A 21125-nucleotide genomic window follows, 5' to 3' on the forward strand; every position below is an offset into this window, starting at 1 on the left:
TACCCAGTGCATGTATAAACAAAACAAACAAACAAACAAATAAATAAAACATGCCTCTATTTAAAAAAAAAAAAAAAAGAATGTTGGAAGGCTCACAATTACGGATTTCAGAACTTACTACAAAGCTACAGTAATTAGAACTCATGTGGTACAGGCACAGAAGAGACACGTAGAACAATGGAACTGAGTCCAGAGCAAACCCTCCCGTATATGAGCAACTGACCTGCCTGCGGGGCTCTGCTGTGTGTAACTGCCGCAGGGCTTTGGCTTTGTCAAACCTTGGATCAATAACATCGTCTCTTCTTTTTTTTTATCACATTTACTAATAACAGAACCACTTCAGCAATTCTGGTTATTATTTGTATGGAATATATTTTTTATCCTTTTGCTTGGAGTAATAAAGTATTTCTGGAAATAGTAGTGATGGTTACACAACATTGAGGATGCAGTCCATGTCACTGAATTGTACACTTAAAAATGGTTGAAATGGGGCCTCCCCGGTGGCACAGTGGTTGAGCGCTGGGCTGCGAAGCTGCCCGCAGCCTCTGCAGCGCCGGTTCCATCCCTGGCTACCAGCAAGGGTCCCACATGGCGCGCAGACCTCTCCTGCCGCCCGCTGCTCCCCTCAGCAGTATATTTTGTCAGTCTTCCTGTTCTGTTCCCCGCTCTGGCTCTGGTGAATTCTCTCACCCTCCCGTGCTTCTGGCTGTACCCAGTGTTTGTATAAATAATCTTTAAAAAAAAAAAATGGTTGAAATGTGGGGCCTCCCCTGGTGGTGCAGGTGGTTGAGCTCTGTGAAGCTGTCCACAGCCTCTGCAGTGCTGGTTTATTCCCAGCCGGACAGCAAGGGTCCCACATGGCACGCCAGACATCTCCTGTCGCGCCCGCTGCTCCCCTCAGCAGTGTATTTCGTCAATCTGCCTGTTCTGTTCCCCGCTCTGGCTCTGGTGAATCCTCTTACCCTCCCACAAATCTGGCCTGTACCCTGGATCTTGTATAATAAATAAATCTTTAAAAAAAAATGGTTGAAATGTTACGTTCTGTTACACATAGTTTACATCAATAAAAAATTATCGTCACTATTAAATAACACAGAAAGGCATGAATGTTAATTTTTCAAGATACACAACCTATTTAAAACAAAAAAAAAGATACACAACATGTAAAAATGTTTAAGTATGTGGAATTCTCTCCAGGGAGAATTTTATGAGGAAACAGCTACTGTGAAGACCCTAGTTGCTGTGAAGCAGTAACAACACGTGGCGTGTCTGGACCACGCTCAGTCAGCACTGATAAACTCCCTACGTGGTACGGTTGCAGGAGCTTCTCTTTTTTGTTCACCTTCTCAGTTTCTCTAAAGTAGTTACGTGCTTTTGGTTTGTTATTTTTCAGTTAGCCAGAAATGTCCTTTCCCTCTGTGACAATAAAAGAGTGTGGAAGAAAGACTCATGGGCTCTCTGCTCCCATTACATAGAAGATTCCCGGAGGTGAATTCTCTGATGCTGGCACATATTAGAGCTGTGCCGGAAGGCCTTCCCACACTCACTACACTTGTAAGGTTTCTCCCCAGTGTGGATCCTCTGGTGTTGGATGAGGTAAGTGCCCTGGCTAAAGGATTTCTTGCAATCACTGCATTTATATGGCTTGTCTCCATGGTGTGACCTTTGGTGGTGAATCAGTCTGGAACTGTTATGGAAGGCCTTCCCACATTCATTGCACTTGTAGGGCTTCTCTCCTGTGTGGATCCTCTGATGCTGGATGAGGTGTGTGCTCTGGCTGAACACTTTCCCACAGTCACTACATTCATAGGGCTTTTCTCCAGTGTGGCTTCTCTGATGTTCAACAAGTTTGGTTTTTTGGATGAAAGCTTTCTCACACTCATTACATTTATAGGGTTTTTCTCCAGTGTGAATTCTTTGATGTTGGATAAGGTTAGAACTTTGGGTAAAGCCTTTGCCACATTCTTTACACTCAAATGGCTTCTCTCCAGTGTGAGTACGACGATGTCGAATAAGGATTGACCCATCACTGAAGGCTTTACCACAATCTTTGCACTTATAGGGTTTCTCTCCAGTGTGAATTCTCTGATGATAAATAAAAGAAGAGTAGGCACTGAAGTATTTCTCACACTCACCACACTTGTAGGACTTCTCCCCAGTATGAGTCCGTCGATGTCGGTTAAGGATTGAGCTGTCACTGAAGGCTTTCCCACAATCATTGCATTTATAGGGTTTCTCTCCAGTGTGGATTCTCTGATGATAAATAAGAGAAGAGTAGGCACTGAAGTGTTTCCCACACTCACTACACTTGTATGGATTCTCCCCGGTATGAATCCTCTGATGTTTCATGAGGTTGGGTCTCTGACTAAATGTCTTCCCACACTCTCTGCACTGGTATGGGATCTCCCCCGAGTGCATCCTTTTGTGACTGATGAACTCACAGCTCTGATTGAAAGTCTTCCCACACTCATCACACTTATGGGGCTTCTCTTCATTGTGAAGCTGCTGGTGCTTGAAAAGGTTAGCAATATACCTGAAGGCTTTTCCACAGTAACCACAATAATGCAATTTTTTCTCAGTAAGAACTTTCTGGTCTTCTTTAACAACTAAATTTGCACTGAAGAGTTCTCCAGAATCATGAACTTTATTTGGTTTTCTTGATCTTTGTGCATGCTTATGCTTATTAAGATATGACCTCTCTTCAAAACTGTCCTCACATATACCACAACTGTGAGGTCTTTGATCAGCGAAGGGACTTGACCCCAATCTGAGGCTTCCCCCAGACAACTGGCAGTTCTTGTTGGTCATTGTGACTGGCCTGGGACTGCTCTGCTCTACTGGCTTGTCCAGGTTCTCCTCTTGCTCCCTGACATGCTTACAGGTTTCTCTCAGCCCAGATCTCTGGGGAACAGTCCTCCTGAGTTCATCCAGTTCCACATCAAGCATCTCCCCTGAAGTCAACTCCTTGTACTCAGTTTTGGTCTTATGAGCTGAAACAACAAACAGAACATCTCAGAATCACCTCTTCTGACTCTGGAAGGAATTTATGAAGCTGCTGGTGACTACTTGCAGAGTACCAATTTGGTCACCTCTAAAGTCACAGTCACCTTGCAGAGATGAGTGCCTGGAGCCTAAAGGCTTATGGACCTCACTTAGGGCCACAGTTATGCGGCATTGCAAGCACTTAAACCCAGGTCAGGGCCTCCCTGGTGGCACAGGCGGTTGAGCGCTGCACCGTGAAGCTGTCCACAGCCTCTGCAGCGCAGGTTCAATCCCAGCCAGCGAGAACCCCACATGGCACAGCAGACCTCCCCTGTCTCACCCGCTTCTCCCCTCAGCAGTGTATTTTGTCAGTCTGCCTGTTCTGTTCCCCGTTCTGTCTCTGGTGAATCCTCTCACCCTCCTGCGCTCTGGCCTGTACCCCAGTTCTTGTATAAATCAATCAATCTTTAAAATAAATAAATAAATAAACCCAGGTCAGACCAGTTCTAACGTCTATGCCCTTCCTGCCTGCCTTATGCCCACAAAACCTGCCTGAACGGGACTGTAGGATGCCTGCCCTCAGGACACAGACATAGAAGATGGGGCCTCCCTGGTGGTGCAAGGGGTTGAGCACAGCACTATGAAGCATTCCGCAGCTACTGAGGCATGAGTTCAATCCCCAGCCAGCCAGAAAGCTGACCCACATGGCACAGCAGACCTCTCCTGTCTCCCTGCTGCTCCCCTCAGCAGTGTTTCAGTGGATCTGCCTGTTCTGTTCCCCACTCTCTCTGGTGAATCCTCTCACCCCCTGCACCTCTGGTCTGTACCCCAGTTCTTGTATGCATAAATAAATAAATCTTTAGGAAAAAAAAAAAAAAAAAGAAGATGGAGACCTCACAGCACCAAGGAAACCAAGGGAGGAGGGATCCAAAATGTCCTGGAGGACACATGACACCATAACAAGGCCAAGTAAGTCTAATACTGCCTGGCAGCAGCTGATCCACTCTAAATCGACAGCAGAAAGCCAGCAGCCTCTTCAGGAAAACAAAAAGCCAAGCCCCTGGAAGCCCTGCAGAAGGAGGGTGGATAGAGGCCGGGGCCCCCTGCTCTCCTTCACAGGCCACAACACTTCCCAGGGGTCTGAGGGGCCAACTGGATGAGCCTCCAGAAGCATAAATTCAAGATGCTCACACAAAATGCCTTGTGGTACCCTCAGGCCTCCACTCCTTCCTTCCTTCCTTGACGAGGCAAATACACACACCGACTGCACATGCAGGCACACACTCAGCAGAAATACATTCTCTTTGAGCTGAGAGAGACACACAACAGTCTCAAACTGGGAATAACCACATGTCCTCCACAAGTACAAGGGAAATAATTGTGGCACATGCACTAATTAGACCGCTATATGGCCATGGAACGGAACTGCTGCTCCAAGCAACTTGGCAACCCTCTGCAGTCAGATGTTCTGCAGGAATCCAGACAGACAACATGACAGAGCAGAGCAGCCTCCGGGAATCAAAGAGAAGGGTCCAGAGGGAAGCAGTGGCAAATGACGGAGGAAGCCAGTGAGCTCCTAAACTAGAAACGGAACATCCTTTAATTTGAAAAACGTTTTTTGTAAAAATTCACTGAGTTGTGAAATTTGGATTTGACACATTTTGTAAATATTGAAATTCAAACAAGCAAATTTATAAGAGAGAAACTCAAGTCCTTTGAATCAAGTCAGCTGTTCCTTCCTAGGAAAGCATCGAAATAGAGAAAAAAGATGCTCATTGCCAATGTCCACGGCAGTGAAACTGGTGCACACCCTTCCTGTTGTCATTTCAACTAAAAGCAGAAACCCGTGTGTAGTTGGCCCTCTGATTCAACCAACTGTGGGCGGAGAGTGGTTAGGCAGTCAGGCTGATGGTTGTGTCTGTACTGAGCTTGCACAGACCTTATTGTCATTATCCTGAAACAATACAGTGTAACAGCTACTTACCTAATAATCACAGTGTACGGGACAGGTAACCTAGAAAAGTGGGCCTCCCCGGGAGCCTGCGGCCAGAGTCCATGCCAGGCCAGGGAGTCCATCCCCGGCCAGGGACCCCCCCCACCCAGGGCGCAGCAGACCTCTCCTGTCTCCCTGCTGCTCCCCTCAGCAGTGGGTTTCAGTGCATCCCACTGCTCTGCTCCCCACGCTGCCTCTAGTGGATCCTCTCACTCCTGCACATCTGGCCTGCACCCCAGCTCTTGTACACAAAAAAGTAAAGTACACAGAAGCGTGTACACAGTTTCTATGTAAATATTACACCATTTCACATAAGAACTGAATGTCCCTGGATTTTGGCATCCTCGGGGGTTCCTGGAAGCAAGCCCCCACAGACACTGAGGGACAACTGCACAGAAATGGAAACACCTTCGGTGAAAGGCAGGCTGCACAGCAGTGCACAGGGGACCACTGCACTCCCGCTGAGGCACAGCATCATATACAGGCATGGAAAAGACGGGCCCAGAAAAGGAACAGCAGCAGACATGACATTTACATCAGGGTGCACTGTCCTGTAATGCTCTGTCACCATCAGGCAGGCTGACGTAGATGAGGGGGATCAAGTGACTGCCTCTGTCACACTGCTTCCATCTGACCCTGTCACAGCATATGAGCTACCGCAGGCAGGGCTCCATGGGCTCATGCTCACAACACACTCAGACACCCTTCCCTCTTGTCCTCCCCCAACACTGCCCACTCTCACTCTCCTAGAAGACTTGGCTCAAGAGTCACCCCACCAGCCACCCAGGCAGATCTGGACTTCAGCAGAGACCATTCTCAGGGCTCTTGTGCTGGTCCTGATGCATCTTTCTCCAAACTCCTGAGTCAATACCCAGATATGCTGGATCCCAACTGAATGTTTGTTCAGTGTCTGAATTTGGGGTGTGGTCCCCCTCACACACCTGCGCCATCAACTGTCAGCTGTTTTCTCCCCTTGGCATCCTGCGTGTCCAGGACCCACGGCTCGTCCTCTCGCTCCAACTGTGTAATCACCGCAGGCTTGGAGACTGCAGGTCCACCTCCTGCGAAAAGGACAGGGCCTAGAGTTGGTGCCAAGGACCCAGGGCTTCACCGAGTGGTCTCAGCCTGGGGCTGCAGGGAGGGGGGAACATAGCACAATGGGATGACAAGAAGTCTGGACAATCTCTGGAACGCTGGGGCTGGTCATGAAGACAAAGGTCTGACCACAGCGAAGAAGAGAGCAGGGGACTGCTTCCCACCAGGGGCGGACAAATCCCAGGGAGGGGATCTGCTTCCGGCCTGGGGCAGGGAGGCAGCCACACCTGGGGCTCACAGGAGGGCAGCACTAGCCCAGTCACACCGCACGGAACACAGGCCTGCCGGGGCCAGAGCCAGGGACTCCTTTCTCTGGGTCCAGGGGGTGTGGTCCCCAGCCCAGCAACTGCCAAGCCCTCAGTCTCCAGGGACAGTCCTGACCTGTGTCCTGGCACGGGGCTCACCCAGCGAAACCAGGTTTCCGTAGGTCTCCAGCATCACGTCCCTGTAGAGGCCCCGCTGCCCAGGACCCAGGAGCTCCCACTCCTCCCGGGAGAGGAGCACGGCCACGTCTTGGAAGGTCACCTTGGCCTGGAATGACAGGACCCTAATGCAGGCTCGGATGTGGCTCAGGGTGGGCCCTGGGGGCTGGGGTAGCACAAGCGTAGGAGTAACTACAAGCTGATCCCCCAACAGAGTTGAGGGGATGGCATGACACTCTGGCTACTGAGCCAGCTAAAGTGGGGAGGCCTTCAGCATCACCATTCCCCTGCTGCTTGCAGCACCCCAGACCAGAGAAGGTGGGAAGCCCTGAGCGCAGACCACGCACCTCCCAGGGATGACTGACGCTCACCTGGGCCAGGGCAGGCAGATGCAAAGCTGCCATCGCCTGTTGCCCTGGGGTCCCCAGAAGGCAGGCAGGAGCCAGGCAGTCAGATTCTGAGGGAAGAGAGAGGCATGCATCAGGGCCCAGCCTGGACCCTCTGCTGGCACAGCTGGCTCTCCAGGCACTCTGCTCCCTGCCCCAGGCTGCCAGCCCAATTCTATTTCCACGGCATGGACTCCTGCAGGCTCTTCAAGTCATCCCGTTCAGAACAGACATACTCACTTTACATGAAAAAATAAAGACAATGTATTAAAAGTTAAGGAGAAAATGGAAGTTTAAAAAACACAGAAGGGGCCTCCCCGGTGGCGCAGCGGTTGAACGCTGGGTTGTGAAGCTGCCCGCTGCCTCTGCAGCGCCGGTTCGATCCCCGGCTGCTCCCCGGCCACCGGAGGAGGGTCCCGCATGGCGCGCAGACCTCTCCTGCCGCCCGCTGCTCCCCTCAGCAGTGTCCTTCGGTCCTTCTGCCTGCTCTGTTCCCTGCTCTGGCTCTGGTGAATTCTCTCACCCTCCCGCGCTTCTGACTGTACCCAGTGCTTGTATAAATAAATAAAACAAATCTTTAAAAAAAAATAAAAAAATAAAAAACACAGAAGGCATGGGCCTCCCCGGTGGCGCAGTGGGGTAAGTGCAGTGCTGTGAAGCTGTCCGCAGTGCCAGTTTGATTCTCACCCAGCCTGGGGAGATTCTCACATGGTGTAGCAGACCTCTCCTGTCTCACCCGCTGCTCCCCTCATAGTGTATTTCGGCCCACCTGCCTGTTCTGCTCCCCACTCTGTCTCTGGTGGATTCTCTCACCCTCCCGCGCCTCTGGCCTGTACCCCAGTGCTTGGTATAAATAAATCAATCTTAAAAAAAAAAAAAGGCACATAACAAACTATAAAAGGCAAAAAATATAAATCGAGTAGAGACAAGTTCAGTAGATGAGAAATGGTAAGAAATAAAAGGATTAAGCTCACCTAGCAGAAGCAGAAAATCATCCAATTAGATCCACAAACTGTAAGGCTACTGCCATTGAACTGAGGCCTGAAACAGGAGAGAGGACAACGGAGCAGCCCACGCATATCCTGCTGCATCCCTGTGGGTGGAGAAACACTACTCAGGAAGCAAACCTACTTTCCATACAAAAATACTCAAGGAAGGCCTCCCTGGTGACACAAGAGGTTGAGACGCAACCTATGAAACTGTCTGCAGCCACTATAGCACGAGTTCGATCCCCGGCCAGCTAGGGAGCTACACACAAGGTGCAGCAGACCTCTCCTGTCTCCCTGCTGCTCCCCCCAGCAGTGGATTTCAGTGGATCTACCTGTTCTGCTCCCCACTCTGTCTCTGGTGAATCCTCTCACCCCTGAACCTCTAGCCGATACCCCAATTCTTGTATGCATAAATAAATAAATCTTAAAAAAAAATACTAAAGGACAAGCAGCAATGTGAAAAAAGGTATTTGCAAACACAGGTAGCAAAAGATAAAGAATATATTTTTAGATACAAAAGACTATTCAATCAACAAAATGCAGTGTGGTACATTACCAATGTAATGTGGCACATCACAGAAAATCAAACTTTCCACAATAATATCTGAAGAGATTTCTAACGTCATGAAGAAACAGAGAAGTGCAAATTAAAACAAGACTATCCGGGCCTCCCTGGTGGCGCAGCGGTTGAGCGCTGGGTTGCGAAGCTGCCCGCGGCCTCTGCAGCGCCAGTTCGATCCCTGGCTGCTCCCCGGCCACTGCAGGAGGGTCCCACATGGCATGCAGACCTCTCCTGCTGCCCGCTGCTCCCCTCAGCAGTGTACTTCGGTCCTTCTGCCTGCTCTGCTCCCCGCTCTGGCTCTGGTGAAGTCTCTCACCCTCCCGCGCTTCTGACTGTACCAGTGCATGTATAAACAAGCAAACAAACAAACAAATAAATAAATAAAACATGCCTCTATTAAAAAAAAAAAAAAAAAAAAAAAAAACAAGACTATCCTCACTGACTAGAGGAAATATAAAATACTTTCCAATGTCAAATGCTGAGGATCCAGGAAACATGGAAGACCAAGCGCCCCGGCCCTGAGGAGTCCTTGGGACAGGGAACCGGGGCAGTCACTCTGGAAATACATCTGGCACTACCTGGTAGAGCTTGAAAACAGTGTGAAAACTTAATTCTAGGCATGCGTCTAGAATGAAGACACACAATTATGTCATTACATGCCTATGCACAAAAAGAAAGGGAAACAGCCTCAGTATCCACACTGACATTATATGCACCGGAGATGGGCACAATCACAGTTGCTGCAAAGAGCGAACACATCACTGTCAGGGCAACAGGGCACAAAGCTACAGGGCTGGGCATAACTGCCAAGAGCAGAGTATCAGTGACACGAGATGTGGAAATGACACGAGCAGTATTAGGTCTAACAAAAAGTGCTGACAGCAAAGAAAGAAACAACCAACCAGTGAAAGAAACAACACATGCAACGGAGAACATATTTAGAAACAAACACATCCAATATATGCAAAGAGGGCCTCCCTGGGGGCGCGAGAGGCAACCTATGAAGCTGTCCGCAGCTCGATCCCCGGCTGGCCAGGGAGGTGACCCACATGGCGCAGCAGACCTCTCCCCACTCTGTCTCTGGGGAGTCCTTTCACCGCCGCACCTCTGGCCTGCACCCCAGCTCTACGCATAAATAAATCTATTCAAAAACAGGCGATGTATAACCCCACTGGGAGTGCGTCCTAAGAGAAGGAAACCTGAAACTGGGCCCTACGTTCATTACCGCGTTATCTACAATCACTGAAACATGGAGACGTGTTTCCACCTGCAGGTAGGCGGCGAAAGCAGCAGCAGACAGACGGACGGGCATGATCTCGCCACTTGCAGCAACGCGGACGAAGCGAGGGTGAGGGGCGAGCGCTAAGGGAGAGGACGGAGAAACACGCCCGGCCTCGGCGCGTGCTGGGGACCGGCCCGCGCCCCCGGGCGAGCAGCCCCGGGCCGGCGGGCCCTGGAGCCGGGGGCCCTGGAGCGGGGGGCCCTGGAGCGAGGGGCCTTGGAACAGGGGGACCTTAGAGCAGGGGGCGGCGGCCGCGGGTCTCGGCGTCCTCGCCTCAGAGCAAGGGATAAGGAGGGGGCGGGGGACGCGCGCCGGCCCGGCCGGGGCGCCCCCAGTGGACCCGCGCCCGCTGAACCCCGAGGGCGGGGCCCGAACGCGCACGGCGGCGGGACGGGCAGCCCCTGTCACCGGCGTCCGCGGACCCGGCACCGGCGCGCGACTCCGAGGCTGTGTTGGGAAAGGCCTCCGGGGGCGCCAGCCCGTCAGGACGGATGCTCGGTCGCGGGGAGCTTCGTGCCGCCCGCGCCGCGCCCTCTAGGGCCCGGCCGGAAGTGGCGTCGACGCGCGCCGGAAGGCGGCGCTCTGGAAGGCGAGCACGTCGTCTCGGTGGCCGGCCGGGCAGCGCCATCAGGTGGCGAAGTCGCCTGCCGGCCCTTCTGCTTTACAGTCCCACGCACTGAGTGGGGCCCCACACCTGCCGCCCGGGGTGCTCTGGGAGCCGCCCCTCCCAGATGCCATCGGCATGGACAAGGACGCACACCTGACCAGCAGCAGGCAACAGGCAACTTTGCTCGGTGCCCTTTAGTAAGAAAGGCCGCCCTCAAGTCCAACAGGACGGAGAGTCTTGTCCTGCCAAGAGGGGCCCAGTGCTGCTGGGGCCCGCTCGCCAACCAGAAACGTGTGGCCTACCCAGCACTGTTCCATCATCATGAGAGCCACAGGCCCCCAAGTACCCCCAGACTTCTGAGGCTCAGGGAGATGGCCACTTCTCCAGCCCGGGCTCTTCCACAGCACACAAGGGGAACCAACATGGGCTTCAGCCGGCCACTGGGATATGGCCCAAAAGTGCTGATGGGTCTCCACTTCCACCTGCCAAGCCACTCCATGGTGTCTGGTCCAGTCGTCCTAGACAGTGTTGGAACCAGGAGGCTAGTCCTGAGAAACTGTCCCAAGACAATTCTCTGTTCTCCTACCAGCAGCCTTGCCTCCATTCTCCAAGTGCTAAAGCAGGTTAATGAATGTCGGCATGGGGGCGTGACCCTGGTGGGGTGGCTTCTATGCTCCACACACCTGTCAGTGGAGTTCCCAGGAGTCAAGGTGGAAAGCACCCCAACACCCCATCTCTCCAGCGTCTCCACCACTCACTGGTGTACACCAGGAGCTCTGCGGCAGCACGATGAGCAGAGAAAAGGTGCCCTCTGAAGCCACTGGCAAGAACAAAGACCAGTTCAGCGGCAAAGGACAAACTTTATTGAGTCCCCAAGCCCTAGTTCTCTTTCTCCTGCACAGTCTTGGTTCCCCGGAGACGCCCGGTCCGGCGGGCTGCAATAAGACCCACTTTGCGGCCAGCAGGGGCATCTCTGCGAATGGTTGAGGGTTTGCCAATGTGCTGGTGGTTGCCACCTCCAAAAGGATGCTCCACAGGCTGCACACAGAACAGTGGTGTTAATGTGAGATCCCAACCTCTCCTAAAAGTAGCATCAAATTGTCTGGGTCCACAAAACATCCCCCAGAGAACCTACTACAGACGCTCCTACAAAGGTTAAGGGGACCTCCAGGAAGGGAGGGAACCACCCACCCAGCTTCACGCCCCCACAGCCTGAACACCCAGGGCCATTTCTGGGCTACTTACATTCATGGCTACACCCCGCACACGTGGCCAGCAATTCCTCTTTGCCTTATACTTATGATAGGCACGTCCAGCCTTCAAAATTGGCTTGTCAATGCGGCCACCGCCAGCCACCACGCCTATTGGAGAGTCACCAACCTCAGGGAAATGCATCATACCCTCCCCGCCGTTTCAGGGCTCCCCCATCAGAAAGAACACCCCCTTCCGGATCCTTGCCTGTGGACCACACCCCCACCCCATCCCCAAAGCTTTCACAGCCACACTCCCAGGAGCCTCAGTCTCTTGCTAGTGCCTCTAGACTCCACGGGACAGCCCCAGTCAGGCCTTTACCCACCTGTGGATGTCTATTTTGACCCCATGTTCTCTGGAAGAAGATCCCACACCCACCACTCGCCATGGCTGACACTGGGCAGGTTTCTCCATCTCCTACCCACCTGCCTGACAGAACAGCTGACCCAGACCGCCACCTCTCAGCCAAAGCTGGCTATTCTTTGGGCATACCTTCCAAAGTCTCCCTTGCACATGACTTGGTTAAAGATGCCACTAAACAGCAACATAAATAAGTCCCCGGCACACCAACTGAGTGCCAGCCTCACAACCTGGTACGATCAACTCCCCACCCGCAGTGGAGTGGGTGCTACTACCCTGTCAGACATCACAGTCCCTGGGCCAGGGAGGGCCAAGCTGCCACGCACCAACCACAGCTCTGTTGGCGGATGAGATGACCTTCTTGGAGCCAGAGGGCAGCTTCACGCGGGTCTTCTTGGTCTCCGGGTTGTGGGAAATGACAGTAGCGTAGTTGCCCGAGGCACGCGCTAGCTTGCCCCGGTCACCAGGCTTCTCCTCCAGGCAACACACGATGGTACCCTCTGGCATGGTGCCCACTGGGAGCACATTGCCGATGTTGAGCTGGGCTGCGAGGGAGAAGATGGGAGTGGGCCTAACTGCCATTCCCCGGCGACGCCCTGAACTCCCCTAGGCAGCCCCCAAGTGGTCCCCACAAGCCCAGCGAGGGGTTGCCTCTTACCCGCCTCCCGCCGGGCCCCGGTTTACTCCAGCAGGTCTCGCCGACTGAGACTTCTGCCGGCGTGTTCCTCCCCAGGGTTGGGTTAAGCCAAGGCCCAGCCGCCCCTCCCCGCCGTCCCGCCACAGGGCTCACCCTTCTTGCCGCAGTACACGAACTGGCCGGTGTGGATGCCCTCGGCGGCGATGAACAGCTCCGTCCGCTTCTTAAACCGGTACGGGTCCCGGAACACCACCTTGGCGAGGGGCGCGCCGCGGCCCGGGTCGTGGATGATGTCCTGCGGGCCGAGGCGGCGTGAGCGGGCCGAGGCGCGGCGCCCCGCTCCCCCCGCCCGCCTCCCCCCGCGCCGGCCGGCGCCCGCACCTTCACGATGCCCTTGATGTATCCGTGTCGCTCGGCGAAGTCCACGGCGCGGAGGCGCGCGGCGCCCTTGCGGTGCTTCACGTGCGCGCGGAACACGGAGCCGGCGCCCTTCCTCTGCCCACGGATCACGCGGCCCATGGCGGCGGCCTGCGGGCGGGTCTCGGTCAGCGCCCAGGCGGCCCCGGCACCCGCGGCTCCTGGGCCCGCGCCCCGCAGGCTCCTCCCTCCTGGTCCCGGCCCCCGCGCGCCCCATCCCCGCTCGTGCGCCCCGTCTGGAACCCGCGGGGTTCTTAGGGCCCCAGAGCGGAGGATGGCGGCGGATGAAGCCGCGGCCCCGCGCGCACGTCCTACCTGCTGCCGAGCGCGGCGGAAAAGGAGCGCAGGCGCCGGGCCGCCTTGCCTTCCGGGGCGGGCCCGAGGCGGCCGCATCTTCCGGCGGGCGGCGCGCAGTGCCCGTCGGGACTTGTAGTGCGCCCCGCCCCCTCCGCGCCAGAGCCCCTGCGCAGGCGCACTCGGAGTCCAGTAAGGCCCCGCTCTGGGGGCCGCGCTCCTGCCGCGGGGTCGGGAGGAGGGGTCGGGGGTCGGGAAGGAGGTGCGCGGGGACCAGGTGGAGAGGCCGAGGGCGGGGGCGGAGGGGCGGGGGCGGGCCGAAGGGCAGCGAGGCCGCTGTAGTGGGGCGGGGCCGGGGGCCGAGGGGCGGGGCCGAGGGGCGGGGCCGAGGGGCGGGGCCTTCATCCATCCAGTCGGCGCCTTTGTGGGGGCAGAACTGCCCCCCTTCCCTCTGGGAGTGTTGGGGTGTCCCCTGTCTGCTGGTCCTTGCAGAGGCAGCAGTGACCAGCGGGCCGGGACCTTGACACATACGCCACCCCGAAGCGAGCGGTCCCCGAAGGTTCCGACTCACCTTCCGGCCGGGCCGTGGGCGCCGCGCGGGGCGTGAGGCCGGGACCGGGGGCGCCGCGCCGGGACAGCGCTGCCCTGCCGCCGGCCAAGCGGGAGTGGGTCCCGGGGATGCAGGCGTTCCGCGCCCCCCCAAGTACTGCGCGCCCAGGGCCTGCAGCCAGGCAGCCGGGGCCCAGTCCCTGTGCCCCCGCCCCTGCGCTCTCTCCTCTGCACACACCTGTCTCGTCACCCTCTTGGCGCAAGGGGAGGAGCCAGGAGCCTTGATTCTGCAGGGAGGGGTCAGGGAGGAGGGAGGGGTCAGGGAGTGTGCGGCCCGGGCAGGCCGGGCAAGCCCCAAGTCTGGGGGGGGGGGGGGGGCGGGAGGCTGTCCCGTTAGCTCCTCACGGCAGGCTACATGTCCTTCGAGGTGCCCGGACTACCTGTACAGGAGTCACAAGTGCACGAGAGTGTTTGCCCGGGCACCCCAAGGTCTGTGGGACTGGGGTGTGTGTGGGGGACCCCGTGGGGGAGACCCTTGATCTGTTGACTCTCCCCATCCCCAGCAGCCTGCAGGGTAGGGGCTGAATTGGGAGTGCGGGAGCTGCAGAAAGGGGGAAGAAGCAGCCTCCAGTCCATGGGGTCTGCCCAGGCAGGTTCTCTGAGTGCATGGCCTGTGGCCAAAACTCTGAGGGAAAAGGCAGCAAAGATGGGGTGCGCCCCACACTCTGTGGGTCTCATCTTGGCACCCAGCTCATCCCCCTGCCCCAACAGCCCTTCCCAACAAACCACCTCAGCCGACACCCCTTCTCTTCACCTTTATCACCCGAACCCTGGTTATAAAGCTTGGCATGCACCCAGCTCTTATATGCATAAATAAGTAAATCTTTTTTAAAAAGTTTTCAAAACTTCTGCTTCTTTAACAGAAATGTTCTGCCTTCAAGTCACCAATTCCCTTTTGTGAGGATTGAAACTACATCATTTCCCCTTTTCTTGTTTTTTTATTTTCCTAAAAGATTGATTTATTCATTTTTAAATATTTTATTTTTAAAGATTTATTCATTTTTGCATAGAAGAACTGGGGCACAAACCAGAGGTACAGGGGTGAAAGGGCTCCCCAGAGACATAGTGGGGAACAGAGCAGGCAGATCCACTGACACACACTGCTGAGGGGGTAGTGAGGAGACAGGAGAGGTCTGCTGCACCATGTGGGTCACTCCCTGGCCAGACTCGCACTCAGACCAGGGGTGGCCACCTGAGACAGACCCCTATGTCACTAGGGAGGCACTTGTTTTTGTTTATCCTTTCAGGTCCCAGGATGGAGGCATTTTCTATGCAAGGAGAGTTCTCCAAACAGGCAGAACTGTTGGGCATGGTTTAGGGGTGACTCCCTGGGGGGCACTCTGGGTTACATGAACTGACTGGCAATCCTGAGAGGGGTCAGATGAACACCCCTGCGCCCCTGGACAGGCAGCCTGAGGAGGGATCTAGCACACCCCGGTGTGCTTCCCGCAGGTGATTAAGTGCAGCGTGCTGCTGCATAGGTGCAGCCCCCCAGAGCAGGGTTTTGCGGCCTTCTGCTATAGGCTCCCCCCTCAACAGGCACCGTAGCAGGCACAGCGGGGAGAGGCCCCTACACCTGCCTGCACCTTGGGCAGCACGTTGCCGCAGGGCCTCACTCCTCAGACTCCACAGGCTGTGGCTGACAGGGATCCCCCCAGGAGCCCCCCACCTCAGGCATCACTGACCAGTGCGACCAGAGTGCCAGCGCTCTCCAGCACCGCTCCCTACCTCTTCTGCTCAGGCTCCCCACAAGAGGCTGTCTGTATGTAGGCAAAGCGCAGCCTTGCCCTGCAGCAGAAGAGCTGCCCAGAGGGCCTCCCTGGCAGCCTGGGGGTCAGTCTCAGGCCATCACCAAAGAGGCCTGAGTGCCAGCCAGGGAGCTGCCCTCAGGGCACAGCAGACCTCTCTGTGTCCCCACTGATCCCCTCAGCAGTGGATTTCAGTGGATCTGTCTGTTCTGCTCCCCACTCTGTCTCTAGTGATCCTCTCACCCCCTCCCACTCTGTCTCTAGTGATCCTCTCACCCCCCACACCTCTGGCCTGCACCCCAGCTCTTGAGTGCATAAATAAATAAATCTTCAAAAGCATAATAAAAATAAAAAGGTCCACACCAAGAAGTCCTTCGCAGCACGGAGCATGGCAAGGCCTTCCACAGAGCTACGCGCTGAATGAGCACTGCAGGCTCTGCAGCACGAGGACTGTGCAGGTGCCTGGCTGCAAAAGGCTGTTAGGCACCCCCAGCACCAGAGCTGCACAGACACAAAGCGCTCTGGGGGCAGGGAGGGCAGTGCCCTGCTGAGCTGCCCTCTGGCGGAGACACCTCCCGCCCCCAGCAGGGCATTCATCTTGGATAGAGAAGGAATTGCTGGGCTGCTGTTGGGAGCTGAGCCTGGTGCCTTCAGGAGGGGGCACTTCTGACCCAGATGACCTGTGACTGGACAGACTCTCAGGTGCCATCAGGCCAAGCAGCGGTCAGGAGCAGCTTCACATTATTTTTACACTTATCTGTTTTCCAAAGAATGACTTGTGATCAGAAAAAAAAAAAAAAAGGATGTCTTGGCTTTTTTCGTGGTGGGTTTGTTATTAAGATCAACTAAGATCAGATGCTGTTTGCATGGACCACAGCCACAGGAAATGGTGATGAATGGGGTGCCATCTGATCGGCAGGTGCAAAATGCTAAGCGAAGCGTGAGTCCCATTTGTGGCACAAAGGCCGCCTGCATTAGAGGCTAAGAAAACAGCATGGGCAGACACGACCTCTGGAGAGTGGGACATGGTTCCTACATCTCCCAGGTGTTCAACAGTAGTTTTATTTTCAGCCGTCTGTCTTCCAAGTTCTCACTGCAGTGGTCCGCCCCATGGTGAGTGTGTGCCCACGCCCCACGTCTGTCACGACTTTCTTGGAGTTGAGGTGGAATCAACAGAAGCAAAGATGGACTGTTTTTAGTCATTTCATTAATCTTGGAAAATGTCGTGCTTGTTTTATTTGTATTTCTTGACCTTTTGGGGGGTGAGTTCCCTATCAGCCCTTATACCCATTTTTCCTGGGTTTGTAAAGCCACCGCGTGTGCTCCTCCGGCCCCTTTCCCTTAGTGTACCCTTTTCTGCAACTTTGATACAAACGTGAGGGTTTGGGGTGGAATATAGAGTGGTGGGATGGAAACTGTGTCTTAGAATTGAGAAAGCAACTTATTACAGATTTTCCAAAGTTGCTTATTTTGGTTTTATTTATTTATTTAAAAAGATTTATTTATTTGTTTGTTTGTTTATTTATTTATTTATACAAGGACTGGGATATAGGCCAGATGCTCGGGAGGGTGAAAGGATTCACCAGAGACAGAGCAGGGAACAAAACAGGCAGACTGACAAAATACACTGCTGAGGGGAGCAGTGGGCAAGGCAGGAGAGGTCTGCTGTGCCATGTGGAACCCTTACCGGATGGCCGGGAATGAACTGGTACTGCAGAGGCTGCGGACAGCTTCATAGCGTGGTGCTTTACCATCTGTGCCATGAGGGGAGGCCTTATTTTGGTTTTAATTATGAGGTTTTTAATATGAAAAGCACATTTCTCATGTGACCAAAATTATCTGTCCTGATGTGAATAGAAAGATCCCCCCCAAGAATTTATAAAACATATTTTTAGCTAACTTTTTAAATATTACATATTTCTAGTTAAACAAAACTTCCACATACAAATAAGGAATAACAACCCTTCTCCCTTCCTTCACCCCATCTGCCCATTTATTCCCAGACACACCCCTGCTGACAGCTTGGGGTGGTTCATTTCAGGTCTTTTTCCTACTTCAAGCATCAGTGCAAATACACTCACAAACAAGATTACTTTATGGTGGTTTCTGCACACATGTGATGGCCTGTGGTGCAGGGGATCGCTGGGCTGACCCCAGTGCCCTGGACTCCTTTCCAGTGGACAGCAGCATCTGGGTATGGGGGGACCTGCCGCGGACCAGCACAGCAGTGAACGATGAGGCCGTCTCAGGGTTGAGAGACTGCGCAGGGTGGTCAGGGATTTGGCTAGAGAAATGACAAACAGACACACTTCAAGGGAGAGTGTAAATCTGAGTGCAGCTTTATTCGAGTCAGTGGTCAGTATATATATGTTTTTCTAAAGGTATAGGATTGGTTATCAGTGAACTAAGCCAGATGGCTCATAGATTTATCATTGACAGGGCAGTGATCTGTGTCCGAAGCTACATCTAGACCTAGTCACATTCCTAAGTAGACAGGCTATTAATTCTTATAAGTATATTTTAGTTGCACTATCACTGCTCGTTTTTACTCATAATTAACTGTCATGGGTGAATTTATGATGCAGTTAATATCATAGGTACTAAAGTCAAGCACATAATAGAAGATTATTAAACCAACAATTCTATTATTAATGCTTCATTTGGATTAGCCTGTTTATTAAATTATGTTTGTTTTTTAATTAGCAATCAATGACCAGAAAAAGGAAAGATTTTAGAAAGACAGTTGTAGCAGAATAAAGTTTATGGGCCTTGGGCCTCCCCGGTGGCGCAGCGGTTGAGCGCTGTGTTGCGAAGCTGCCCGCAGCCTTGGCAGTGCCGGTTCGATCCCCGGCTGCTCCCCGGCCACTGGAGGAGGGCCCCACATGGCCCGCAGACCTCTTCTGCCGCCCGCTGCTCCCCTCAGCAGTGTCCTTCGGTCCTTCTGCCTGCTCTGCTCCCTGCTCTGGCTCTGGTGAATTCTCTCACCCTCCCATGCTTCTGACTGTACCCAGTGCATGTATAAGCAAAACAAACAAACAAACAAATAAATAAATAAAACATGCCTCTATTTAAAAAAAAAATCATTCTATATAAAAAAATAAAGTTTATGGGCCTTGAGAAAGTGAGATAAGGTTTAACAATCTTTATGGCAGCTTTTAGTAGTCGTTATCTCTTAACAGGCATCCAGTTTATTTATGCCTTAGGGAGTTTTGCTGTTCTCCCCCTGCGGGCATGGTTCCTTGCCCGTGCAGGACTCAGGGACCATGGCAACAGCCATTAGCCCTGAAGGTCACTGCAGGGGGAGGTGCAGCAGGGACCATTTGTAACTCACTTTCTCCCCAGTGTCCAAACACTAACTCAGTATTGCTGTGAGAGGACTTTGTAGATGACTAAGAAGTTGTGCCTCATTAGTTGGCTTTAAATTAGTTAAAGGGAGATTATCCTGGAGGCCTGACCCAGTCATTTGGAAGATCTTTAAAACCTGAGGATTCCCTGAAACTCCTACCTTGTGGAAAGGCGTTAGGTAATGACCTTGCCCTCCTGAGCTGCCCCTCTCAGGAATCTGGGCTGGCTTAGCAGACCCCATAATGGCTGGTCACTTACCCCCGCTGGTCTTGCTTTTTGGGACACTGAGAAGCTCCCTGACTGATCCATGGCTTCTTGAGACTTGGCTTTTCCATGAGCATGGTAGCGTCCCTTCACGCAGACATGAGCAGAGCAAACTCATTGTGGTGTAGGTGTGCCATTGGAGGTCAGCGTCTCCCCATCAGTGACCCTAAATGCACTTAGTACTGCTGTAACCCCCCCACATAACCCCGAGAGTGGATCCAAGGGTAGAGGCTGGTCCTCGCATGTGTCTGGAGAGTCGCAAAGCTTCAGTGTCCAAGCGACACCAGGTCGCTGGCCTCACTGTCTCCCTGCCCTCCAGTCTCCTGCAGACCGGCGTGGCTTCCTCACATTGCACTAACCAGGGGCCACCATGCCCCACAGGTTCAAATCACTCCTCCTAGACGCGAGTATGTAAATTAGCCCTTAGCCTGTGAACGGCCCTCAGGCTAAGATGCCAGGAAATATTTTAAAAGTAAGAAAAGAGAAGCCTGTACTTTGGGCTGTCCTGGCGCGGAGCCCGCATGGCCCAGGGCAGTCTCTGGCCTAGGGCCCCTTCCGCGCCGGGCTCTGTCCGTGGTGCTGAACCTTCGGCACCCGCGCCGGGACCGAACCAGGCGGCGTGGCGCTGTCCGCGGTTCTGAAGCCCGCAGCGTTGGCTCGCACCCTCACAGGAGAGGGGCCTGGTCGCGGGTTCAACACAACCAGGCTACAGCGCGCGCCAGGTGCCTGCATCCCCTGAGTCCCTGTTTAAGCCTCCAACATAGAGAATATTTGGGTGACTCTGTGCAAAAGGTGAGTGGTTTCCTCGTGCTGATAGGGATACAGCTCTGGGAACGAGAAGGTCTCACCTTGCCCCAGAAAAAGGGTCACAAGTCCAGCTATCGCCCCGCCCCCCGCCACTGCTCCATCCCTAAATTCACCTGGGAGCCGGTGTGTGGCTGCAATTGCAGCCAGGCATGACAACTGCAGGATTTCAGACAATGGGACTTTTTTTTTTTTTTCACAGAAATCATAAAATCAGAGCCTCTCAGAGAGGCTGTACAGTTTCTCTTGATGACAGATGACATCTCAGGTTTAATTCCACATGAATATTCTGAAAAATTTGTCCAAACTACATTTCTAGGCCTCTCCTCAGGAAACAAAGAATCATGCCCATCTCAATTTTCTCCACACCCTAAGTCTGCATCGTGCTCTCTTCTGGGTGTTTCCCTACTTCATTGCTCTTACTCCTTGGGAAAACTCCAACTCTGCAGGAGGAGGCTCCCCGCCCGGGACTGAACTTGCTTCACACTTGAGCAGAGACTCCAAACCCGTTCCTTCCAGACCCATTCCCCACCTTGCTGCACAGGCTCAAGGCTGCTTCCTCCTCATTAGTCCCCACCGGGAAAAACAAAATAAAACTAGAAAGGGAAAACCCCATCTTTCTTCTCTGAATAAGGAACTAATGGGAGGGTTCATTTACATCAATGTCTGACAATTTCAAAGTTCTCAACTCAGAAATTGGGGAAAAGAGAGCAAGACGATAGATCAGGGAACACTCATGATAACATGTTCCAGACAGGCTGGACCCTGCAATGTAGCACGTTTTAACCAGGAGAGCAGTCTGATGAAGGAAATGGATCCAGGGACCCCAAGCATCACCTGGTGGCAGGCAAGGGCACAGCCTTTCTCAAAGTTGCATGAATTCTCCATCATTACTCAATCAGAATTTGTGTTTAACTCAAATATGACTAAGGATCCTTCTGGGTTTTCTTTTTTTGAAGATTTATTTATTTATGCATACAAGAACTGGGGTACAGGCCAGAGGTGTGAGAGTGAGAGGACTCCCCAGAGACAGAGTGAGGGAACAGAATAGGCAGATGCACTGAAATACACTGCTGAG

The 21125-nt window shown here is 53.6% G+C and overlaps 2 protein-coding genes across 3 annotated transcripts; both read right to left on the reverse strand.

The window, feature by feature from the left end:
- On the reverse strand, nucleotides 1–9842 carry ZNF34 (zinc finger protein 34). 2 transcript variants are annotated; one of them, XM_037530520.2, is made up of 6 exons: nucleotides 9697–9842; nucleotides 7853–7971; nucleotides 6864–6949; nucleotides 6475–6601; nucleotides 5917–6036; nucleotides 1–2990 (listed from the first exon to the last, which is right to left on the reverse strand). In XM_037530520.2, exons 3-6 carry the CDS (start codon nucleotides 6894–6896, stop codon nucleotides 1468–1470), a joined length of 1803 nt encoding a protein of 600 aa, XP_037386417.1. In that variant the 5' UTR covers nucleotides 6897–6949; nucleotides 7853–7971; nucleotides 9697–9842; the 3' UTR covers nucleotides 1–1467. The 2 variants fall into 2 exon arrangements, with proteins under 2 accessions (XP_037386417.1, XP_037386361.1); XM_037530464.2 differs by having other exon boundaries at nucleotides 9655–9842.
- Nucleotides 9843–11164: 1322 nt separating this feature from the next.
- On the reverse strand, nucleotides 11165–13094 carry RPL8 (ribosomal protein L8). The gene is made up of 5 exons (XM_037495672.2): nucleotides 12948–13094; nucleotides 12720–12861; nucleotides 12256–12474; nucleotides 11564–11679; nucleotides 11165–11356 (listed from the first exon to the last, which is right to left on the reverse strand). The coding sequence occupies exons 1-5, from the start codon at nucleotides 13083–13085 to the stop codon at nucleotides 11198–11200; spliced, it is 774 nt and encodes a 257-aa protein (XP_037351569.1). The 5' UTR covers nucleotides 13086–13094; the 3' UTR covers nucleotides 11165–11197.
- Between the last annotated feature and the right edge of the window lie 8031 nt (nucleotides 13095–21125).

Source organism: Talpa occidentalis, unplaced genomic scaffold (assembly GCF_014898055.3).
Source record: "Talpa occidentalis isolate TD23 unplaced genomic scaffold, MPIMG_talOcc4v2.1, whole genome shotgun sequence".
In the NCBI taxonomy this organism is placed as follows: Eukaryota; Metazoa; Chordata; class Mammalia; order Eulipotyphla; family Talpidae; genus Talpa; species Talpa occidentalis.